The sequence below is a fragment of the Cnephaeus nilssonii genome, assembly GCF_951640355.1.
Source record: "Cnephaeus nilssonii genome assembly, chromosome: 9".
In the NCBI taxonomy this organism is placed as follows: Eukaryota; Metazoa; Chordata; class Mammalia; order Chiroptera; family Vespertilionidae; genus Cnephaeus; species Cnephaeus nilssonii.
The window spans coordinates 20,902,816-20,926,467 of record NC_137080.1 but is presented as its reverse complement, the minus strand read 5'-3'; the positions used below and the strand labels follow the sequence as shown (position 1 = coordinate 20,926,467).

Here is a 23,652-nt window from a genome sequence, read left to right as displayed (position 1 = left end):
GATAAAGGGAAAACAATATATGGATTTAGAGAATCTACAAATTAAAAAACTCTCAATTGCCCATCCAATCAGCATGAACACACTGCATATATGCCCTTCACCAGTAGGAGGTGAGAGCGTCTTGCATGCTTACTCAAGATCAGAACATTTGAAGGTGTAGGAGAAAAAAGGAGTGATTAACACTAAAGGATTAACACTAAGTGATTAACACTCGGCACATCCATAATCATTCACATTTCATCCTGACAGTCTGTACTCTAATTGCATATCACCTATATTTTAACAATATTTAGCCCTATCCCAAGCAATGTTAAACTCATGAATATAATAGTTGGAATACATGGATATAGTAGCTATACATATATTTATTAATATACTTTAAATATAGAACCATTAAAACTACCACACAAGACCTTCAGGTTTTTCTAAGTATAGTGAACTCTACCTTGAAAAACTTCAGATTGCTTTAATTCCTCTGGAATTTGCCCCACCTTATTTTCTTACAATCTGGGATGTGGGAACCAACAAAAAGCAGTTGCAATTATACTTAAAAGGTAGAGATGATTTTTCTGACCAGTACAAAATGATCTGTAGGATTCTATGATTCACTATGTTCTGATATTAAGTCCCCCCTACACACACACACACACAAAAAAAAAAAAAAATGTGGAAGGTGATGCTGCCTGAAGCTCACTAGCATGGCCGCTTTGAATGAAACATCAGCCCATTCGGTGAAAGCTAGGAGTCAGTGCCACCGTTACCCCAAACTAATTTCCTGCAGTGGTGTCAACTCCAAAAGGAAAACAACTAAAATAAAAGCAACTGATATGCGTGTAAAATAATACTGACAGAAGTTTAGGACTCAGAAATACAGAATATAAATTTCTTAACACCCAGATTAAGAACATTACATTAACTTAAATATATGTGTTAGGAGACTGTATACTTACACTGAGGTTCCTAACAATTCCGTCAGAATCAACTGTTTCAAAAGAAAAAATATAAATCACATTACAATGGATTCTTAATAACTGCACAAAATGTGAACAACTCGGGTGAATTTGACACAGACATTTATTAATGACTATGATCTGGTAAAATTAAATGAAAAATTGTTTCAAGAAAATAATTCTTTTAGCATTTAAGAATGGAGTAGATATATTATTATAATGTAAAAATATTGGGTATTACCACAGACTTTATAGACTAACTGAAGAAATTTCTCATTTGCTTCTGTGTGGTCTTCCCAAGAAGTCAGAAGAGCGGGCCTGGTAATCCCCTACATCCTCAGAATAGGGGGCTATGGTTACTCAGTTTTACCTTCCCCCCCCCCCCCCGCCCCCCCTGTATAGGCATCTTTATACTTACAGCTGTAAAAGTCGTGAGGTATATTACGAGCTCTGATTCGGGGAGCAGGCCCTTGAAACATGTAGAAGTTTATTTGGGAAAAGTAATCAGTCATATATTCCACCTGGTCACAATAAGTCTGAGCCATTCCTGAAATTAAATATATGTATATAAATATATTTATCCTGTCAAGTAGGAGACATTTTATGTTAAAGATCTCAAACTAAGTTTTACTGAGAACCTCTACAGATTACCCTACTACTGTACTCTAAATGGCAGACCCTGAGCCCTAGCCAATTTGGCTCAGTGGATAGGGTGTTGTCCTGCAGACTGGAGGGTCCCAGGTTTGATTCTGGTCAAAGGCACATGCCCAAGTTGCAAGCTCGATCCCCAGTAGGGGGCATGAAGGAGGCAGCCGATCAATGATTCTCTCATCATTGATGTTTCTACCTCTCTCTCCCTCTTCCTTCCTCTTTGAAATCGATAAAAATATACATTTTTTTAAAAAATAAATGGCAGACCCTGAATGTCCTGTTGGAGGAAGAGAAGGGTTTATAGAAGGAGACGGGACAGGAACTATAAATAGATCATTTGTTCGATGTGGATCAATTAAAGTAATTTCAAAGAAAATCCTCTCTAGGAATCGAATTAGATTTTACAATATCTGACTTGTCCCTAAGGTAACATGATATTTTTTAAAATAAAAAAGTAACATGCGTTTTTATGAAACAATACATGAAGAGAATAAGGGCTAGAGGAAGTTCACTTTTCCTAAGTGTATTATTTAAATTTATATAAGCAGCATGTCCTCTAAAAACAATTTGGTAATTAAGCCATTGCATTTGAAGGTTCTTCAGACTACATCTAAATTTTAATTTTTAATATTTTATTCTTTACATTTATTTTTATCTAATTTTATTAGAATATTTCCTTTCATTGTAAAACAATAGGCCAAAGTGTTAGGGCATCTTTTTAGAAATTTTAAAAATAAATTACTACTATGCTTCATATTATCTTAATGTTCTAAAATATAAACAAAAGTTCCGCAGACATGCTCCTTTTCCCCCGCCTCGCCCAAACCTGGCTCCTTCGTAGCCTTTGGAGGACACTGAGTACCTGCTAGAGAAGACGGTTCTGACCAGCCCAGTGGTCGGCAAACTCATTAGTCAACAGAGCCAAATATCAACAGTACAACGATTGAAATTTCTTTTGAGAGCCAAATTTTTTAAACTTAAACTTCTTCTAATGCCATTTCTTCAAAATAGACTCGCCCAGGCTGTGGTATTTTGTGGAAGAGCCACACTCAAGGGGCCAAAGAGCCGCATGTGTCTCGCGAGCCGCAGTTTGCCGACCACGGGACCAGCCCATCTGAAAAAGGTCCATTTCTGCTTTCTGTACTTTCAAATACACCATCTCTAATACAATACTCGGTATTAAGTAAGCACTTGAAAAACATGTTGAATGGCCAGGTACTTCACGAGAGTGGCAGAGGGTGTGGCAGCTGTTCTGAAGAGTTGGCCTCAAGTAGACAAATATGAAGGGACAAGGACTTTATAGAATTCTATTTACATAACTAAAAAAAAAAAGAAAAAAAACACCCATAGGGCAAGGTAAAACTAGCCAACATAGGCAATATATCTGGACAAATCACCCACCGATAACAAGCCCCCCAAAAAACACTTTTTTATGAATGAATAACAGTCTAGCCACATCCATTAAGTACTACTAACTCCATTTTTACCAAAAAAATAAGTGTATGAATGGATTTTCAGAAAGAATGTTAAAATAATTAAACTAGAAGTTTAAACTTTAGTCCTCTATTCATTGAAGCCTATCTAAAACCCATTATTTGCTTATCCAGCCGTTTCCAGGTCTTAGAAAATTTAAAATATCACTACTCTTTTTGTAAGATATAATCAATGATAAACATAATTTTTTAACAAAAGCTTACCATGGTCAGCCAAAAGGATTATATTGACACAATTGTCTAAGTTCCGCTGTTTTAGACCTTCCATCAACATTCCAAAAGCGTTATCTACTAACTGTAAGGCTTTAATTACCTAAGGGGGGGAAAAAAGAAGTTTAGATTGTCTTCATGAATTAAGGTTTAACAAACCGAATCATTATCTGATCACATGAAAACTAAACACATTTTCTTCTCTGAAATTGCTGGTATTTTAAATAGAACATCAGAGACCAGTGCCTGGTTTACCATGTTTACCAAATATCAATTCCTTAAATTTCTATAGACAAAAATTTAAATTGTGTTCCCTACAAAAGAAGATAAACTACTGTCCAGTAAACATCTGAGAAAAATGTTCAGCCTCAACAAACATTACTCAGCTGCAGAAGTTTTGATGACAATGCCCAGTATTGGGAAAGGGAAACATCTATGGGAACCTAAATGAGTACACACATTCTGGAAGATCTTATAACAATAAGACCATGTGTAATCAGAAAGTTAAAAGGGGGCATGTCCTACAACCTAATAATTCCACTTCTGGGCACTTGTCCTAAATAAACATTTAGAGTAGAAACAGAGATTTACATACAAAGAGAGTCATCACATTATTTATTTAAATACAAAAATAAATAAATTATACCACAGCTTTAAGAAGACATACTCGACAGCCATTAAAAAATAATTTTAAAGCACAATGGCATAAGAATATCTCGCACTACAATGTCAAACATAAAAAATTCAAACCAAATTGTATAATATACACTAATACATATTCCTAATCCTGATTTTATTTTTAAATGTATATAGTTAGCATTTCTTAGTAAGCACACACACACGGACAGAAAATGAAAAAGAAATATATCAAGGTATTATTAACAGTGGTTGTTTCTGAATAGTGAAATGGAGTATTTTATTGCCCATATTCTTTTGTGTTTTTAAATTTTTCTATACTTTATCAATATAGTACATTGAAATGACAAGTTTTAAATAACTTTTTATCTTTTTTTTTTTTTTTCAGTGAATAAGAAAGTGTAATAGCCATGGATTTGGGGAGGAGGGAATGTTTAATCTCTCTTGGTACTATTATAACAATGATTTCCCTTTTTTACTTTTTAAGAAAGAATGTTACTAGCCAATTTCTGTTAAGAGCTTTAGTGCATTATTTCATGAAATCCTCATAGCAAACATTCATGGGTGGTATTACTGGAACTTCTAGTTGTGGAGACCAGGAAATCGGAGGTTTAGAGAAGTCAATAACATGTTCATGGCCCTACCTTTAATAAGAGACAGAGCAGCACTTGAACTCAAACCATCCTTATCTACTGCTAAATCCATCAACTCTGAGATGCTTTCCTCACCCTCCTTCTTAGGGTGACCTTACACTCTGGTTTGCCAGTGAGAGTCAGTTTCTACCTACTGTCATGGCATAATTATGTCCCCTTTCACAGTCACCCTACTCACTCCTCCCTACTACACCAAGAGCCCGTCCACCCCTGTCCTCTCCCAGCCCCAGGCATTCTGCTACTGTTAAACTCCACAGTTTTGAAACCATCTGTGCAGATGACAACCTCCGGAGGGCAGCGTGTGCTCCTGCAGGGAAGGGACTGTGCACCCTAACTCATCACAGGCTTCTAAGGAAGCAGGCGTTGTAAAGTACACACGCCATAGATGGCACATTTTACTGACCGGGAAGTGACTGGATGCTAGCCCCAACTCTAGCCCAGACAAAGGGGTTAGCTGCTGTTATTATTCTTACCATTATCGTGGTGTCTATTTGTCTAGCCATCTGTCTTTTTGTCTGTCCATTTGCTCATCCTATGTGAGCCTCTGGTGTGCACAGCTCCACCCTTGATCGGGCTGTTTGTGAACTTTCTTCCTGTTGTTATTCAGAGAACTGTCCAACCAGCCCCAGCCCTCATCCTCGCCAACTAGTTTAGAAGCTCCTCAAATTCCTCTCAGGGCACCCTGATCTTTTTCTTTGCAGCATTTTCATAATTATACACTTAAAAAGTATTTGAGTGCTAAACTAAAGCATTGATTACAAATAAAATATGGTGCCCTCTATTGTCAACTCTGGGGGTCAGACAAATGTAGATTATAGCATACTCTCTCAAGTGATTAAGCATATCAGAAATGAATAACCATTACCAAACTAGAAAAGGAGAAATGGTGAATATGCTTTAGATAGTTACCGAGCCATTCACTGTGACAATCACCTGATTAAGCGTTTAATTCTGTGCCTCGGTTTCGAGTGGAACAGAGTTTCGAGTGGGATACCACTGTAGCATAGAATTAAACACTTAATCAGGTTATGAAGCAACTGAAGGGTTAAAGTGGTAAGAATGGGCCGGGTCTTCTATTAGAACTCACTTTGGTTTAATGGGAAGGAAGAGAAAAGGCATTTCTGATAAATAGCAGTAAGGCTGCCAGAAAAAATATGCTTGCGTTCCAACTGAGGACAATTCAGGATAATTGTTACATGAGTTTCCATGGGGTGGGGAAATGCCATACTCAGAGGGCCTTTGCAACTTTATAACAGTGGATTTTAGAAAAGACATAACTTTTTTTTTTAAAGTAACATTGAAGACCTAGATTTCTGTTGTAAAAGCTTAACAGAATGGTTAGATAATGAAGAAACTAATGTTAAGAAGTCTACTTCGGTTATAATCTAGGAGGAGAACAATTCTGCCTGAGGCAATAACATATTAAGTCCAATTACAAGGAGCTTATAAAGGGAGCTGGGCAAGAATAGGCAGCTGGGTATTCCACAAAGGACTTTCGGGTGACTTAGCTTGAAATGGGTCACAGCAACATATTAGATTGGCAGCCCTAGAGTTGATAGAGCGTCAGCCTGCGGACTGATGGGTCTGGGTTCAATTCCAATCAAGGGCACATGCCCAGGTTGTGAGCTCAGTCCCCAGTGAGAGGCATGCAGGAGGCAGCGGATCAATGATTCTCTCCCATCATGGATGTTTCTATCTCTCCCTCCCTCTCCCTTCCTTTCTGAAATCAATAAAAACATATTTAAAAAATAAAAAACATATTGGATTGGCACATGCCATATTTAGCCTTGATGTTTTCATTATATGAAATAACAGTGCTACATCTAAGCATTCAATAAGTGTTTACTAAATGAGCCAAAATGTGGTTAATATGATAGATATCCTTTCTATCTATTGTATGGTTAATAAGGCAGATAGCCTTTTCAAACTTTTAACTATTTTTATCTCCACATGTATATACATCAAATACCTTTATTTGCATTCAGTGGGAATTAAAGAATACCATTTTATTTTGTGGGTTAGGGCTGGATGATATGACATTTATATGTTTAAAAACCAAAAAACTTACTCCACCACTGACTGGTCCAAAACTATGTCCTGCAGAATCAGGCTGTTCCACGTATAGTGTATAAAAAGTGGGCCTAAGGGTAAAATTGAAACAGGAAGACATTATTGACTTGGAATAAACTTATAGGTTGGATCTGGTAAGGTGATAAATCTAGAACTTTGTGGCAGTTTTCTTCTCTCCTTCCATTCATCCAGGTTCAGAGGTTCAACTTGCCCTCAGCAGGGAGACTCTCCAAATGGGAATGAAATAAGACCTTCCAGATGCAAGCATGGGTCTGACTCAGTAACAAAATCTGTCTTGTTCTTGCCATTAACACCTGTCTTGGGCCCTAGCCAGTTTTGCTCAGTGGATAGAGCATTTGCCTGTGGACTGAAGGGTCCTGGATTTGATTCCGGTCAAGGGCACATGCCCAGGTTGCAGGCTCAATCCCAGTAGGAGGTGTGCAGGAGGCAGCTGATCAATGATTTTCTCTCTTATCACTGATGTTTCTCACTCTCTCCCTCTCCCTTCCTCTCTGAAATCAATAAAAATATATTTAAAAAATAAAAAAGTGCCAATTTAAAGAAAATGTCTTTTCTTTTTCAAAAGTGGTCATTTAAAGTAAAGAAATCGTTTCATTTTATACCCACAAGTATCCCATTGTGCCAGCATGTCCTTGATGTTACCTTTCAGCTTTGGGCAGGTCTAGCCATTTTAACAATGTAGAGATCCTCTGTTCATATGGGACGCTACTGCAAAGTAGAGTAAATAATTGTTTTAATTAATCAAATCAAGAATAATCCCATTAGATTCTTACTCAGAAAGGCAGGTTGATATTTTTTGGATATCCATTTTGTGTTCAAATATGATCAAAATACTGAAAGGGGTTCAATATTACTTAAAGGGATTCCTGTTTTCAATACCCATATATACAGTTGCCTCACTATGAATCAAATATTGTTTTCCTCCTTTCTCATCTTTGTCTCCTTCAATTTTCCCCCAACTAAAATAAAAGACCAATAATGGTTAGTCATTCATTTAATTTGTTTATTTTTATTTATTTCATTCACTTGTGCATTTATAGATGAAGCGCCTATTGCCAAACACTATTTGTTCATTTTGAACAGAATTTATCAGCGAGCAAACCAAAGGTGCTTTTCTTCCCAGAGATTAAATTCTCTTGGAGGAAGTCAAAGTCAAATAATGAACAATAGACCTAATACATAAGACACAAGATTTACTAACACTAAAATTCTATGGAACACGAGAGAGATAAGCAGAGAAAGGGACCCTGAGAACGCGGGGTGGGGTGGTTTGGAGTTTAAAATCTTAGTGTGATCAGGCCAAGACAAATTGAGAAGGTAATTTTTTGAGCAATGGCCTTAAGGAGGTGAGGGAACAGGCTATGCAGGTAAAGGAGTGAGAACAGCCAGAGAACAGCCAGCTCAGACCCAACAGCAGAAGCAAGCCTGGTGTGTGGAGGCCCACTAAGAAGGTCGGCGTGGCTCAGGCACAGTGAGCGCCCAGGAAAGTAGTGAGAGAGGAGGTCTGAGAGGACGGGGTGAGGGACAGTGGCGTTCGTACCAGGTAGGGCCTTGTAGGATTTTACACTGAGTGAAACAGGGGTACAAAGGAATGTCTTAACTGAACCTGTGTGGGGTTTTTTTTGTAAGTACTAGTAATCATTCTGGCTGGTAGATTGCGAATAGGTAATAGGGGACAAGAATAGCAGCAGGGAGATGTATAAAGAGGCTATCATTGCCCAACTGGGGTGGCTCAGTGGTTGAGCATTGACCTATGAACAGGAGGCCTGGTTTGATTCCTGGTCAGGGCACATGCCCAGGTTGTGGGCTCTATCCATGGTAGGGGGGGGGGGTGCAGGGGGCAGCCGATCAATGAGTCTCTCTCATCATTGATGTTTCTCTCCCTCTCCCTTCCTCTCTGAAATCAATACAAATATGTTTTAAAATAAAAGGGCTATCAAAGTAACACAGGCAAAAGGTGATGACAGCTCAAACCAGAGTGTTTATGTTGGAGGTAATTAAAATTCTCAGACAGTACATATTTTGAATTAGAGCTACAAGCATTTACTGCCAGACTGGATGAGGGATGTATGAGAAGGAATCAATGATGACTTCAAGATTTTGGGCCCCCAAACTGGAAGAATAGAATTAGCATCAAGATTAAAACCACAAAAGGGAAAAAAAATCCTAATCGTTCTTGTGGAGATGGGGTTACATCTGCAAGTGCTTCACTACCTGTTGTAAGTCGCATACATGGTAGGAAAGGAGCCATTTACAGCCACGTCTGATCCTGGCCAAAAGTAGGTTCCAGCTTTTAAGCCTTGATACATTGCTGTCAGCCAGATCTATAAGAAGAGAAAAGTATAGGAGAAGTCAAGGGGATAATCAGTTTGGTTAGAAATGGTACCACTTACTAGAAACTAAATGATATTAACAGTTTCAAGTTGTATTTAATTATTAAAGTGTATTTAAACTATTAAAAAATTTGTAGCAGATAAAAAATATAATTATCCAGGAATCCACCTGAATAAATAAATTTAGTAAAGTGGTAAGGAAGAAGATTTTTTTTTAATTGGTAAATTATCATTTCTCTTTCCCTTTTAAAGAATTATAAAACAGAATGAGGGGGGAAATTAACAGATAATCTTTCCAAGTAACTTCCAAATTGATACAGCATCCAAGATTCAACAGAATCTTGCTGAACAATAATAAATATTTAGAAGGTTATAAACAGTGGTTAAATACCTTCCCACCCCCAGTCCTTAGGATGAGGAAACTAATGTGAAACGCAAAGTGGAGAGAAAAGGGGGAGCCACTGTCACAATGGGATCTGGAGGTTACTTCGGTGCCCCAGGCGGATCTACATACTGGTTGCCCTTGCCACCAAGCTGGATTATCTTTCTCCTTCGAAGAAAGTGAAAAATTCTTGTTGAGGTTTACGTCATACATGTTATTGTCAATGATGCCATGTGATTCTGGGTATAAGCCCTAAAATAATAATTTCAAAAAAAGATTTAAGATAAACTAATACATTAATAAAGCATATATTTAAATTGAAATAGCATAAAATCTATAACTCATAACTTGGAAAAATATCATATACATTTCAACATAAAACCCCTGAATATGAATCCAAATACATACATACATATATATATATATATATATATATATATATATATATATATATATATATATATATTTCTACCATACAGCAGTAAATGAATGATATTAGGTAGGTGGTTTATGTTGATAGTGTTAATACAACCCTTGTGAGATTAATAGCTATTTGTTGCCCTAGCCAGTTTGGCTCAGTGGATAGAGCGTAGGCCTGTGGACTGAAGGGTCCCAGGTTTGATTCCCATCAAGGGCACATACCTGAGTTGCAGGTTCAATCCCCAGTAGGGGGCGTGCAGGAGACAGCCGATCAATGATTATCTCTCATCATTGATGTTTCCATCTCTCTCTCCTTCTCCCTTCTTCTCTAAAATCAATAAAAATATATATTTTTTTAAAAAGAAATGAAAATAGCTATTTGTTAGTTAAGGTTTCCCATATCACAATAAGGATTAGCCACTGGTTATGTTGGTAATAATGTCAAAAAATTTACTACACAGAAGCTTTTAAGTATCAAATTTCCTGGCTAAATAGGTGAAAATGTGTCACCAGCACATTAAAAGAGACCCTTCCAAGTTTCTATCCATCTTCCTTTCCATCCATCCATCAATCCAATCATTCCTTCAATCCAATCACAAATATTCACTCAATCATTCCACACATTTTCTTTTTGTTTTTTTAATATATTTTATTGATTTTTTACAGAGAGGAAGGAAGAGGGATAGAGAGTTAGAAACATCGATGAAAGAGAATCATCGATCAGCTGCCTCCCTCCTGCACACCTCCTACTGGGGATGTGCCCGCAACCAAGGTACATACCCTTGACCAGAATCGAACCTGGGACCTTTCAGTCCGCAGGCTGACGCTCTATCCACTAAGCCAAACCGGTTTCAGCACATTTCCTTTTTTTTTTTTTTTTTCACATACTATTAAATTAGTTTAAGGTGTAAAATATAGTGATTAGACATTTTGATAACTTACAAAGTGTTCACCCCAGTAAATCTAGTATATGGTTTGTATTCTTAAACCCTTGCCCTAATCATTGAACACACATTTTCTATGATATCCCATGCAGTTGTAATAACTCCCAGATATTTCAGAACATAATATTAAATTAGTTTAAGGCAGCCCATCAATTATTTTCTCTCATCATTGATGTTTCTATCTCCCTCTCCCTCTGCCTTCCTCTCTGAAATCAATAAAAATATATTTTAAAAAATAAAACACTGAATAAAATTTTCTTTAGAAAAAAACTGAATGCAAAGAGGTAAAGACACAGTTATGACTTTGGCAATAAAGGCTGAGGCCGAGGTCTCCCTTAAGAAGTCTTCTAAATCTATAAATGTTAAATAACTTAATTTCCCTTTGAGTTCATTTTCATCATTTCATTTATATATTTTCATACATTGAAGAGAATTTATTTACTTTATCTAAAGAGATATAGCCAGTATCAATTTATTTATAAAACAACAACTTTATCAAGTTACATAGAATGAAAAGAAAAGAACTTTCCCCATACCAAAGTGGCTGTCCTCATTCATAGCCTGTCATTCCTAGCAGACCTTCAGATAGGTGGAGGCTCATCAAAAGATCAGAGGACAATGTTCTTTCTCACACCCAAGAGGCTACCTGGTCTATGATAAAGGTGAGCTAACCTAATGCCTGGACACTCATTCATAGTAATCACCTCACAGCACTGGATTGGCCTCATACTGGCCCTTCTTATCCCAAACTAAGCCATGAACTATCTCCACATGTGCTGGTAATGTGTGCCATGGGGCTCCTCCATGCAGTTCCTGCCTAAGCATGTCTGGTGGTGTGGTCAGTTGCCTGTCTGTGGCCTGTCAGTCTTCCACTAGGCCAAGAACTTACCGTGACAATGGTGTAATGATTTGGAAAGGTCTTGGTTGGATAGACAGATCTCAGGTATTTGGAATGAATTCCACATGTTTCTGCAACAAAGTATAGTGAGAAATTAAGAAGCTGTTACTTCCTCAGAAGTTTTTTGGATAACTAAAAATCTGAACATAAGTTTTCCAGAGAAATAGAAAACTAGCTAGAGTGGATTGAAGATAGAAAAGGGATGAAATTCTGACACCTAGAATTCCTCAATTCCAAGGAATATCAGTTTTTAGGAGAGGAGTGAGATAAGTCAAGGGTCCACAAATAATTTTTCTGTAAAGAGCCAGATAATAAATAGGTTAGGCTTTGCAAGTCCCTATGATCTCCATTGCAACAGCTCAAACTGTGCTCTTGAGATCCAAAAGCATTCATGGACAATACTTAAGCAAAAAAGCATGGTTGTGCTCCAATAAAACTTTATTTATGGTCATTGACATTTGAATTTCACATAATTTTTTCATGTCACAAAATATTCTCTTCTTTTTGCCTAACCATTAAGAATGAAAAACAATTCTTAGCATTTAGCAGGTCATACAAAAATGGGCAGGGGAGGCTGGATTTGGCCCATGGACCACAGCTTGCTAACCCCTGAGCTACTGGTAAACACACCCTAAATGATGCACAGCCAGCTTTGTTTTGGCTGCTCCCTTCTTCCTGACCCAGGCCATTACATTTGAATTTCTATATAACATTTGCATCTCAGCTAATAGTTCCTATATGTAAAGTATCCAATATAACCAAAATCAACATAACTAGAAGGTAACTGAAAAGGAATTTGATTTGTATAAACGCATCAGCCCATGTCGTGTAGTATGTTTACAAAATGAGCTAACTTGGCTGCTTATTATTTTCAGTAGTTTCCATTTGGTGAGCTAAGTTTCCTGTCATCTGTTTTCCACAAAGCATGGCATTAATTTTGCTTTCAATTGTTCTGTTGTTTTCTGTCTGTGCAAATGTTCAGAAGCATTAGAGCATTGCCATTTCCTCTGCGGCAGTGAAACACAAGAAGTTTTTCATCCTAAAATCCTGTCCACTAACTCTAAAAGAGAGCTTTGCCATTACGGGTTCTCTTTAGGCTAAAACTAAAAGTGAAAATGATGGTTGTCCAGAAAGTAACAAACTTTGCAGCTTGAAATAAGGAATGTTTTCTCAAATATGTTTAGAGTTCATCTCCTTCCCAGCCTCCAGTCCACGGTTTCCAGTATGATCCAGGAATTTCCTCCTTCAGAACCTTCTTAGGATCCATATCGAGTCTATTGAACAGGACTTTGGTGGGGATGAGGGACTGGGTAGAAAGTGAAGAAAAGGGAGCTCAAAAAAATCTGCATTTTTAACAAGCACCCCAAGTGGTTCTGATGTACTTAAGTTTGAGGCCTGCTATAGAAACTAACTCACAAGGGATAATTTAAAAAGAGAGAGATTAAAAGACTTTTTAAAAGTCAGTAACGCCAATAAATAAATATTGTCCTCAATCAGGGAAAGACCATTTTAATATTGTTAAGAACTCATACAAGGAAATGAAATAAAATATAATCCACTTATAATTAAAAGAATTTAAGTGGTGAGAAAAATCATACAATAAACAGAGAGATACAGTCAGTTTCTGTTCTTATTTCCTTGAAACATGAATGACACTGTAAAGTTCTTAAATACCCAAAGCCACAGAGTATAAATAAAATACAAACTAAACTGGTAATGTGAAAACATGACACCTCCCTAGTTCAAATGTCTCAAACAGGACACACCTGCTAATGATCTATAGCCTCAGACCAGCTATTATGGAACAACTCACAGAAAACAAGATCTCCTACCATTGTTTCTTCCGGACGTTAGGGACCTAAAGTGTAACTGAATAGAATAATTCTGAAAGAACACGCGATAAATCAGTGAGTGTAGTTGCTTCTGCAGAGAAAAATAGGACTATTTTGGTGGTGGTTGGTTGGCTGTTTTTTACTGTACACCCTTTATAGTTTCCATTGTTTACACCTTTAAAAGACATTTTTTAAGTACCAATCAAAAAATGTGAAAATATAAGTGGGGTAAACATATATCCATAATAACTATGAATTACAAGAAGGAACAGAAGGCTAAATGGATGAGAAGGTGAAATAGCTGAAGACTGTACAGATAGAGCAAAAGTAGTACTAGGAAGGAAGTTTATAGTAATAAACACCTACATTAAAAAAGAAATTTCAAATAGCCTAATTTTGCATGTCAAAAAAATAGAAAAGAAAAACAAACAAAACCTAAGTTAGCAGAAGAAAAAACACAATAAAGATGATAGCAGAGCCCTAGCCGGTTTGGTTCAGTGGATAGAGCGCCGACCTGCGGACCAAAGGGTCCTGGGTTCAATTCTGGCCAAGGGCATGTGCCTTGGTTGCAGGTTCCTCTCCGACCCAAGCCCTGGTCAGGGCTCATGCAGGAGGCAACCAATCGATGTGTTTCTCTCACATCAGTATTTCTCTCTGTCTTTCCCTCTTTCTTCCACTCTCTCTAAAAATCAGTGGAAAAATATCCTCAGGTAAGAATTAAAAAAATAAAATATTATAGCAGAAAAATGAATTACAAAATAAACAAAGTAAAATAGGTTTTTTAAAAAGTGGCATATAAAATGAAAGTTTATTCAGCTTTAAGAAAGAAGAAAATCTAATCCTACCACATATATGAAACTGAGGACATATAAGTAATATAAGCCTGTCACAGAAAGACAAATAATGCATGATATCACATAGATAAGGTATCTAAAATTCCAACTCAGCTCTAGCTGGTTTGGCTTAGTGGATAGAGTGGTGGCCTGTGGTCTGAAGGGTCCTGGGTTCGGTTCCGGTCAAGAGCCCGGGTTGTGGGCGCGATGCCCAATGGGGCAGTCATGAGGCAGTCAATCAATGATTCTCTCTCATCATTGATGTTTCTATCTCTCTCTCCCTCTCCCTTCCTCTCTGAAATCAATAAAAATATATATATTTTTAAAAAGAGTCCAATTCATAGAAGCAAACAATAGAATAATGGTTGGCAGGGCCTGGAGGGAAGAGTAATTGAAGAGTTGCTAATCAGTAAGTATAAAATTTCAGTTACATGAGATGAATCAATTCTATACAACTTTGTGCCTGTACATAACTATATTGCATTAGATACTTAACATCTGTTTAGTGGGTGGATCTCATAGTAAGTGTTCTAACCACAATAAAAATTTTAAAACAAGAGAAGGCAGACAGCAAATGGCATCTGCTGTGGAGAATTTAAGTGTTGTGCTGTTCATGAATGCCAACCTTGCTAACTCTAATCTTCAAAATTTTGCATATGTTACCAGCCAGACCTACTTGTTACTACTACTCTTGTTCTATCCCTGCTTTCCCACCTAACTTTCCAGGAAGTCTGACTTCCAGCTCAAGCCAAATCACTTCTATTTCGCCTGTTATTTCCTGATCTTGGGCCTGGCCCTTTGTTCCACTCACACTGAGACCAAACAATGATCTCGCCTTCTTACTAGAGCTGAGTCCCGAGAGTCCCCTTGGTAGACAGTGATATGACTCACTGAGCTGTGGTATTAGTTCATGCTCAGTTTCTACAACCACTATAGCCCTACCCAATTGAGGCAGCTTAAAGGGACACTAGAGATGAGGTTCTAGACTTCCTTAAAGTGATGCCTGCTGTCATGTACCTGACCTGAAGCCTACCATTCTGGGAGGTCCTAATTCTAACTCTTTAACCACTTCTGCTCTTAATTGGGCCTTCTGGAAACTAAAAGCCCATTTTGCTTTGGTTGGCCTAGTTAGTAATGTCTTCACACAAGATGTTGTCTTGATGACTTAAAAAATATATATATTTTAAACTTTTGGGGAAAACTCCCAATGGCCCAATATTTCATTGGCATTATTTCCAATTCTCAATGGCATGAGAAAATAGATAATTCCACTTTAAGGGGCTCCATTCAACCTGGCTAGTTAAACTCACTTTAGGATGCAGAATTTTATATCTAGACTAGTGGCCTGGTGCACAAAATTTGTGCATGGGGGGATGTCCCTCAGCCCGGTCTGCACCCTTTCCAATCTGGGATCCCTTGGTGGATGTCCAACTGCTGGTTTAGGCCCGATCCCACAGCCTAACTGCTCCCTTGCCAACCTGATTGCCCCCAACTGCCCTCCCCTGCTGGTCTGATTTCCCCCAAGGCTTTTATTAGTATAGATTATCAAGGGAAAGTCAGAGAAGGAAGTAGAAACTGAGAGGTATTAACTAACTTTCCAAGCCAAAGTAATTCAGCAACACATGACAAGTACTGAATTTTAAGCCAGTTCTACCAGAGTCCCAAACTCTTAATCTTTTTGCTAAAGATCTGGCTCAGAGTGAGAAGCTAAAGAGACAAAACACCTTGTATTGTAGGGGAAATAGTTTAATCTGTCTACAATCATGGAATTTTACAGCTGAAATTAATAGTAGAAATCATTAAATCTAATACTCTCATTTTACAAATGAGGAAACTGAGACTCAGAAATGGTAACTGACTTACTCAGGGTCAAATAGCAAGTTTTTAATTTGGAGAATAATAAAAACTGGAAACCAGTAGAATTATCATAAAATTTGAGAAACTTGGAGATTAAAAAATAATAATAAAGGTGATGAGGGGAGGCCTGCTAGAATGGGGAAGAAAGACAGGAATTGGAGAGCAGTGAAGAGTATAAACCCTGGAGCCAATACTTTGATACTTTTTAAAAAATATATTGTTATTACTTTCAGAGAGGAAGGAAAAGGGAGAGATAGAAACATCAATGATAAGAGAGAATCATTGATCCACTGCCTCCTGCATGCCCCCTACTGGGGATCAAACCTGTAACCTGGGCATGTGCCCTGACCAGGAACCATGACTAATATGTAAACCATGACTTCCTAGGGGGTTCATAGGTCAACATTCAACCACTGAGTCACGCCGGATGGGCCCTTTGATACTTAACACCATATCCTTGGAATTCAATTTCTCTTTTTTTGCCCTAACCGATTTGGCTCAGTGGATAAAGCATTAGCCTGCAGACTGAAGGGTCCCAGGTTCGATTCCAGTCAAGGGCATGTACCTTGGTTGCGGACACATCCCCAGTAGGGAGTGTGCAGGAGGCAGCTGATCGATGTTTCTCTCTCATTGATGTTTCTAACTCTCTATTCCTCGCCCTTCCTCTCTGAAAAAAAATCAATAAAATATATTTTAAAAAATAAAATAAAAATTTTCTCTTTTCTATTAACTTTATAAAACTGTATGAAGGCCAAGTACCCTAACACAGAAGTACAATCCTATATAATAAAAGGCTAATATGTAAATTGACTCAACAACGGAATGACTGGTCAATATGATGTGCACTGACCACCAGAGGGCAGATGCTCAGTGCAGGAGCTGCCCCCTGGTGGTCAGTGCTCTCCCACAGGTGGAGCGCCACTCAGCCAGAAGCCCTGAGCCAGGCTCATGGCTGGCGAGCGCAGTGGTGGTGGCAGGAGCCTCTCCCGCCTCTGAGGCAGCACTAAGGATGTCCAACAAACGTCTTAGGCCTGCTCCCCCGAGGGCTCCCAGACTGTGATAGGGCACAGGCTGGGCTGAGGGACCCCACCCAAGTGCACAAATTTCATGCATTGGGCCTCTAGTATCATAATAAAGATGATACAAATGATTATAGTGATAAGTTAAAATCATTCAAAGTGCACTACAGATATATTCTCACAGTATTCCTATCAGATAGGAAGTGACCATTTTACAGATGAAGAGAAGACGGTACCAATAGGTAAGGCAAACTTGTGAGTGATCTCACAACTAGTAAGTGGTAGAGCCAGGTTCCAGGTACTTTGATTGAAGAACTGGACATAGATACTGGACTATTCACTGCTGGAGTATTGGTATGTGCTGGCTCTGTCCAGTCTACTCAGACTTCTTCAGGATCATGTCTCTGCTAAGTCTGACAAACGCCAGTTTTGAGACAAAAGATATATTCAAATACAAAACAAGCCCAGCCAGTGTGGCTCAGTGGATGAGTGTTAATCTATGAACCAGGAGGTCATGGTTCAATTCCTGGTCAGGGCACATGCTCAGATTTCGTAGGGCACATGCAGGATGCAGCTGATCAATGATTCTCTCTCATCATTGATGTTTCTATCTTTCTTTCCCTCTCCCTTCCTCTCTGAAACCAATAAAACTATATTTAAAAATACAAAAAACAAACCAAAATAAACAAAGAGATGAACATGCTACAAAAAAAGGGAGGAGGGGCCAATAAGTATGAAAATAGATATGATGTAGTAAAGTCATCAGGATCTTGAGAGGAATCAGGCTAAGACAAACCACTAACGTTAAGGTTAAGAAAAAGGTACACCACCTAGAGAGTGACTAACTAGGTGTCCTTATCATTTGCATGCCTCCGGTTTTAGAAGACTTACTCAGTTTATCAATATTAGGCATTAGAGTACTCCATGTCTGTAAATATTCTGCTCTAAATCCATCCATGGAAAACAAAATAACTGGTGGCAGATCAAATCTAAAAATGGAAAACAAAAAATTAGATCATTATTATGATTGTTAAAAAAAATACTTTTTCTGTTTTCTAAATTAAGAAGTTCTTAAGGAAAAAAATAGTTCTAGGTCAAGTTTCCGGTTCTATTTTTTAAAATTGTTATTTCCCTTAATTGTTAGTGCTTCAGGTATTTTAGTAATCTAAAAAAATAGACAATATTTTTTAAAAAAACAAGTATTACATAAATTATCTGGGACTTTCTATTTGAGATCTACTACCCTCAAGTTCTAGAGTTTAAATAAGTTTGACCAGCTTTCTTATATTTCCTTTTACTCCTTGGCATTGGCTAACTATGACACACAGGTATATCATGGGTGAATTTTCTCTAGCCCTAAAATTTATGACAAGGTACTGTGCTATGGAGAAAAGAAAAGGATTTGAGCCTCAGAAAGACTTAAGTTCAATTCTCAACTTCATTCTTTACTACTTACTTAACCCTAAGCAGTTACCTAATCTCTCAAAACTTGATCCCAATCCACTCACCCAATATGTTGGAATAATTATAGCATAGCACATTAGTACACTGTGTCACCTTAAGTATATTTAGTATTTTACAATAATAGATATACATGGAGCTAATTAAATATAGCTTTACAATAATGGTTACTAGCATGCAAGCAAGCAAAGCATTAACAGCACATGACCACAAAAGGGGATCTATATTGTCAACCTTTCATGGTCCTGGCCTTGGATAAAGAGACAAAGGCAATGATTACTAAATTCAATGCTCACACTAAAAAATTAGAGAAGTTACAATTATTCTACCATCTTTTGATTATAATTATGATATGAAATTTAAGAACTGTAGCTTTTGAGGTGTTTTATTATTCTAAAGTTCTACATTTTGTCTGTCCACTAATCTAGTGCCCATCTAGTAGATGAGTGGATAAAAAAGCTGTGGTATATTTACACAATGGAATACTATGCAGCTGTTATAAAGATCTCTTACTCTTTGAGACAGCATGCAGGGACCTGGAGAGTATTATGCTAAGCAAAATAAGACAGTCAGAGAAAGACAAGTATTACATGATCTCACTTATATGTGGAATCTAACAAACAAAATAAACTGACGAATAAAACAGATCCAGAGATATGGAAGCATGGAACAAACTGTCAAATCTCAGAGGGAAGGGGGCAGAGAGGGCAAGAAGAAATTAAACAAAGAACTTATATGCATATATGCATAAGCCTTGGACACAGACAATAGAGGGGTGAAGGCCTGGGGATGGAGGTGGGAGCAGGATAGAGGGGGTCAGTGGAGGGAAAAGGAGGGACATCTGTTATACTTTCTTTTTTTAAAATATATTCTTATTGATTTCAGAGAGGAAGGGAGAGGGAGAGAGAGATAGAAACATCAATGAGAGAGAATCATCGATCGGCTGCCTCCTGCATGCCCCCTACTAAAGATCTAGCCCGCAACCCAGGCATGTGCCCTTGACTGGAATGGAACCCGGGACCTTCAGGCCGCAGGCCTATCCACTGAGCCAAACAGCTAGGGCAACATCTGTAATATTTTCAAAACAATAAAGATAATTAAAAATAAATAAGGTTCTACATTTTGACTATTCTAATATCTCAGGATATTATCAAACTCAAAAGCATTGCAATCTCTTTTTAGACCAGTGTTTAAGTTAAGATTATAGAAGATAACTTTTAGATCAGAGCCAGAGACAGTCTTTTTTTAATTCAATATATTTTTACTTTAAAATTTTTACTTGTATTCCATATACAGACACATTTTATAGACGTATAGTTTATAATTGTTTCCTAGCTGAACGCCACTGTGTAGCCATCACGTAGAACAAGAAGCAATACTACCAGCATCCTGGAACCCTCCCTTTGTGCTCTCTTCTAGTCCCACACCACACCCCCACCAAGGGTAATCAGTATCTTGAAATCCAACAGCATATATTAGTTGTGCCCATTTTTATACTTATGTACAAACACAATCATTTAGTTTGTATTTTGGTATGTCTGGCTTCTTTTACTTATCCATTTCATACCCACCCCCCGCCAAAAGGAAAACAATTTTACCCCCTAGATGAGGGAGAGGGCCCCAGTATTCTTATAAAGAATATTCGGAATGCTGATAGAAGCTAAAAATAAGAAGATAATTTCAGCCCTAGCCGATTCAGTTCAGTGAATAGAGCGTCAGCCTGTGGACTGAAGGATCCCGGTTCAATTTCGGTCAAGGGCACCTTGGTTGCAGGCTCAATCCCAGCCCTGGTAGGAGCATGTGCAAGAGGCAACCAATTGATGTGTCTTTCTCACATCGATGTTTCTCTCTCTCTCTCTCTCTCCCCTCTTCCCTTCCACTCTCATTAAAAAGTCAATGGAAAAATATCCTCAGGTGAGGATTAACAAAAAAGAAAGAGAAAAAAACACACACACAAAAATAACGACAACAAAAATGGGGGGGGGGGAGGTTGGTAGAGGTGGAAAAGCATAGGTATAGGGGGATAAATGATGATGGAAAAAATAACATATATATTAAAAAACACAAGAAAACATACAGTATAATTCCATTTATATGAAAATTAAGAATAGGAATCTATAGTGACAGAAATCAGAACATGAGGGTGATCTTTCTGGGGTGATGGAAATATTCTCTATCTTGGAAATATTCTGTACCTGTGAGTTACACTAGTTTCTGAACTTCCAAATCTCATTATACTGTACACATAAGGGTGAACATTTCAATGTCTGTGAGTTATACCTAAAAGTAAAAAAAATTGGGACTGTTTTAACTGTAATGTAAAGAAAAATCATTAAGAAATTAAAGTGGTGTATTGCAATTTGCATTGGAAAATACTTATTTTTATCTTTATTAGCATAATGCTAATTTTTTTAAAAAAATGTGTTTATCAATATGCTATCACCATAACCTTGCAGCTTCAGAACAGGATCAAACATCTATGAGATCAAGATATTGATTTAATCATATGAATAGAAAAGGAGCAATGTAATAAGCCTGACAAGCTATGGGGGAGTAGCCACACAGGATGGTCTGATCACTGATTCCTAACTGGGCAGGTCTTGTCAGGTAGTCACATTCCAGACATACAGCTTCCTTAGCAAAGGTCAGTCCTTACCTTAAGTGAACCCTGTCCACTCTTCTTAAGCATCCAGGATAAATATCTTTGAAATAAATACCTTCAGAGTAATTTTCTGTCATAGATCCCTGGCGCCACAACCATAGGCCCCAGAGCACAAGACAACTGAGCCTTGTTCCTGCATATCATCGCTATGTGCTGTAAATGTTAACCTTTTGCACTCGGATGTCAAGTGTGACTCGACACGGTTAGCATTAGAATAAAGGAATCGAGAAAAAAGCAAGCGAGTGCAAAGGGTTAATTTTTAGCTACCCTGCACCCACCAATGTAAAAAAAAAAAAAGTAGGTGTTTAATAAATAAGTAAATATATACATAAATATTTTATTTTTAAGTATGTGTTTCTCCATTTTGCTTTTTATCCAAACCTCCCACCTCTTTAATCTACCTCTGGTGGATTTCATGTAACTCTCCTTACATCTTCTCCTTTGATTCCAATATATAAAATAAGCTGCAAAACTGCCATTCTCCAGAGTATTTTCTCAATCCATTGAGATTTTGCTTCCTGACATGTCCTCAAACTTTTGGCTCAAATGAACTTATAAAACTTTTCTATAGACGGGACATTATTTTGTTGACAATTCTCACATGAAATCTCCTGAACTTGAGTTTGAGTCATAAGAAATCCAATCTTATGTTAACTTTTTTGTTTTGAGATGTAAACAGAGCAGAGGAAGTTCCATCCTGCCTCTCAGTTACATTCCCACATGCCACCTATTAAAGAGGAAGAAAATTTCCCCTCATTCTCACCCTTCTGGACACTGAGACGTCGGGGCTATGCCACACTTTTCTTTCACCCATGGGGTTTCTCCTGAAAAGCAGAAGATAAAAATCTTTAGATTGCTGCACCACAACAAGAAAAGAAAAACAAATGTTCAATGGACATGATCTTTCCAAACTACAATTTGTGTTACTCAATGAGTAAATTCTTTCAGAACATGTTAAGTGCTGTTTCATATGTTGGCAAGGTCAGTGCCTCTGGTGATTTGCTCAGATCAGTGATCTACACTAACTGAATACCAGGAAGCTCATCTTTACTAAGAAAAACAAAGGGAATTCCTTGAGCTTTAGAAAAGGGACATTTCCTTTTTCTTTTATTAATAACTAGAGGCCCGGTGCACAAAATTCATGCATGGGGTTGTGTGTGTGTCCTTCAGCCCACCCTGAACCCAATCTGGGACCCCTCAAGGGATATACAACTGCCTGTTTAGGCCCGATCCTAAACTGCTGGCTCCCAACCGCTCGCCTGCCTGCCTGCCTACCTGCCTGATTGCCCCTAACTGCTTCTGCCTGCCAGCCTGATCACTCCCTAACCACTCCCCTGACAGCCTGATAGACGCCTAACTGCTCCCCTGCTGGCCCAATTGCCCCTAACTGCCCTCCCCTGCCAGCCTGGTAAACCCTAACTATCCTCCCTTGCAGGCCTGATCGCCCCCAACTGCCCTCCCCTGCAGGCCTGGTCCCCCCCAACTGCCCTCCAATGCAGGCCTGGTCACCCCTAACTGCCCTCCCCTGCTGGCCTGGTTGCCCCTAACTGCTCTCCCCTGCAGGCCTGGTCCCCCCCCCGACTATCCTCCCCTTCTGGCATGGTTCCCCCCAACTGCCCTCCCCTGCAGGCCTGTTCCCCCCCCAACTGTCCTCCAATGCAGGCCTGGGTCCCCCCAAACTGTCCTCCCTTGCAGGCTTGGTCCCTCCCAACTCCCCTCCCCTGCAGGCCATCTTGTGGCAGCCATCTTGTGTCCACATGGGGGCAGCCATCTTTGACCACATGGGGGCAGCCATCTTGTGTGTTGGAGTGATGGTCAATTTGCATATTTCTTTTTTATTAGATAGGATGGTTTTACCCTCAAAAACATTTTTCCATTAGAAAAAAAGTTTAATAAATATAGATATACACTCTAAAAAAAGAGAGAGAAAAGAAATCATTAAAGAGAGAAAATGCCAATGGTAATAATTGATATAAATTGGGGGAAATTGAACAAATTTCAAAGATCTTAACTCAAAAATTCTTATTCCATAGATGTTTCTGTTTATAGAACATTCCAGCTAGTTAATAAAGTACAAATGATAGAATATGAATGTCATCATTTGCATATCCTAATGGATCTAGGCAATGATCATCAATAGCTAACATCTCTCCAAAGAAAGATAAGTAGACAAGATGTGCCTTTTTTTCTTTTTAATACATTTTATTGATTTTTACAGAGAGGAAGGGAGAGGGATAGAGAATTACAAACATCGATGAGAGTAAAACATCAATCAGCTGCCTCTTGCACACCCCCTACTGGGGTTTAAGCCTACAACCAAGGTACAT

The 23,652-nt window shown here is 38.2% G+C and overlaps 1 protein-coding gene across 1 annotated transcript in view; it reads right to left on the bottom strand.

Moving 5' to 3' along the window:
- The window catches only part of ENPP3 (ectonucleotide pyrophosphatase/phosphodiesterase 3), a 79,775-nt gene that overhangs the window by 38,367 nt on the left and 17,756 nt on the right, over nucleotides 1-23,652 (bottom strand). The window contains exons 5-14 of the mRNA XM_079780836.1: nucleotides 22,089-22,149; nucleotides 18,094-18,191; nucleotides 11,653-11,732; nucleotides 9,532-9,651; nucleotides 8,899-9,008; nucleotides 7,327-7,392; nucleotides 6,662-6,734; nucleotides 3,299-3,407; nucleotides 1,369-1,497; nucleotides 951-982 (exon numbers count right to left, since the gene is read on the bottom strand). Of these exons, the coding sequence (XP_079636962.1) occupies nucleotides 951-982; nucleotides 1,369-1,497; nucleotides 3,299-3,407; nucleotides 6,662-6,734; nucleotides 7,327-7,392; nucleotides 8,899-9,008; nucleotides 9,532-9,651; nucleotides 11,653-11,732; nucleotides 18,094-18,191; nucleotides 22,089-22,149 (878 nt within the window). The remainder of the gene's footprint in view (nucleotides 1-950; nucleotides 983-1,368; nucleotides 1,498-3,298; nucleotides 3,408-6,661; nucleotides 6,735-7,326; nucleotides 7,393-8,898; nucleotides 9,009-9,531; nucleotides 9,652-11,652; nucleotides 11,733-18,093; nucleotides 18,192-22,088; nucleotides 22,150-23,652) is intronic.